Here is a 1,487-nt window from a genome sequence, read left to right on the forward strand (position 1 = left end):
CCACCCACCCACCCTTCTCGTCTCTCGAACACTCTCCTTCCTCCTTTTTTGATTAATGTGATATTGTCCATTGTGGATGGTTTCTACGTGTGTACGGCCATGAATCCTATCCGGAAAGCTGCTCTTTCCTCTACCTAAGCACCCTCGCTCCCTCGCTCCCTCGCTCCCTCCCTCCCCCTCCCTCTCTTCCTCCCTTCTTCGCATCCAGGGTTACAAAATGATCATGGCAGGGGCCAACGCCATCGGCATCTGGCGAGGGATGAAGAAAGCCAGCGAGTTCCTCTTGCTAAAGATCAAGCAGTTGGCGCGGCCCATAAGCAGCTCGGAAGATATCCATCACATTGGTGAGGACGGCGGCTGTTGGGCGGGAAGGGAAGGGGTGCGACTGCAAAGTGTTTCCTGGAGGTAGCAGTCCTCTATCATGATTTAGGGGTGGTCGTGAGGAAGAACGGATCGTGGTATATTGTGCGAACGCATCGGTTCGTCGGCATCGACACGATTCCATGGCAGGAGCAAGCGGGGTGTTTCTCCTCCCATCTTCTCTCATTTGACCCTGCCATTCCTCCGGTTTCGCCTCACTCTCAGCGAATATTGCTAGCGGTTCCGCCGTTATGGGTGCCATCATCGCCAAGGGATTCGAGCGCGTGGGAACGAACGGGCAGGTACGTGTTTCCTGCGGGGTGTCCACCGGAATTTCAAATGTCTGTGACATTTTCAAATATTTGAAATGCGTGGGCTTGTTTGGATCGATCGGATAGGTTGTTTGACGTCTAGATCAGCAGTTCTCGATCTTTTCGTACATGCCGGGCTAGAGTCAGGGGTGGGGTTAGGGGTAAGGTTCGGGTGGGGGATCATGTACATGCACTCACAGGGAGGGAGAGTATGTGAAAGGGAATCTATTTCTCGCCATCAATCTTTACGACAAACTCCGGGTGGTATCGCAATCAATACGCGCCTCCGCCTCCCATGGATGTGTCGCCCACCATCCCCCTGTATGGCAGTCGTGCCCTCCATCCCCATCGGGACTCGAGGCGGGGGAGGCGACACACTCGCATCCATGGCCCTAACATTCACCCCGTCCCATGAACTTATTCCCCTGCCGCACGTTTTTCTGATCCCTAGGTTGTAATTGAGGAGTCGCCCACCATGTTGGACGAGATCGACTTCACGGAAGGGATGAATTACGAGAACGGGTTTGTGGACTCCGGCTTTGTGACGGACACAGGTAGGGAAGGAGAGCGAGGAAGAGGACGGGAGGGGAGGGGAAGGAGCCAATGCCCGGGTAGTGTTCATCCGACAGGCCAAACGTTTCTCACAGGGCGAAATTGCGCGGAGCTGGAGAAACCCTTCGTACTGGTCACCAACCACGTCATCAGCAATTTGCGGGAGATGGTCACCCTCCTGGAGACCTTCGCCAATTCCGAACGGCAGCTGCTGATCATCGCGGAGGACATCAAAGGGGAGGCACGGGAGGCATTGGTCATGAA

The 1,487-nt window shown here is 55.1% G+C and overlaps 1 protein-coding gene across 1 annotated transcript in view; it reads left to right on the forward strand.

Moving 5' to 3' along the window:
• Positions 1-263, forward strand: part of NGA_0238800 (chaperonin) — a gene marked incomplete at both ends in the record, with an annotated part of 644 nt that extends 381 nt beyond the window's left edge. Inside the window, one exon of the mRNA XM_005854420.1 lies at positions 231-263. Within this exon, the coding sequence (XP_005854482.1) occupies positions 231-263 (33 nt within the window). The remainder of the gene's footprint in view (positions 1-230) is intronic.
• Positions 264-1,487: the final 1,224 nt, after the last annotated feature.

This window comes from Nannochloropsis gaditana, assembly GCF_000240725.1.
Source record: "Nannochloropsis gaditana CCMP526 unplaced genomic scaffold scaffold513, whole genome shotgun sequence".
NCBI classification, from domain to species: Eukaryota; class Eustigmatophyceae; order Eustigmatales; family Monodopsidaceae; genus Microchloropsis; species Microchloropsis gaditana.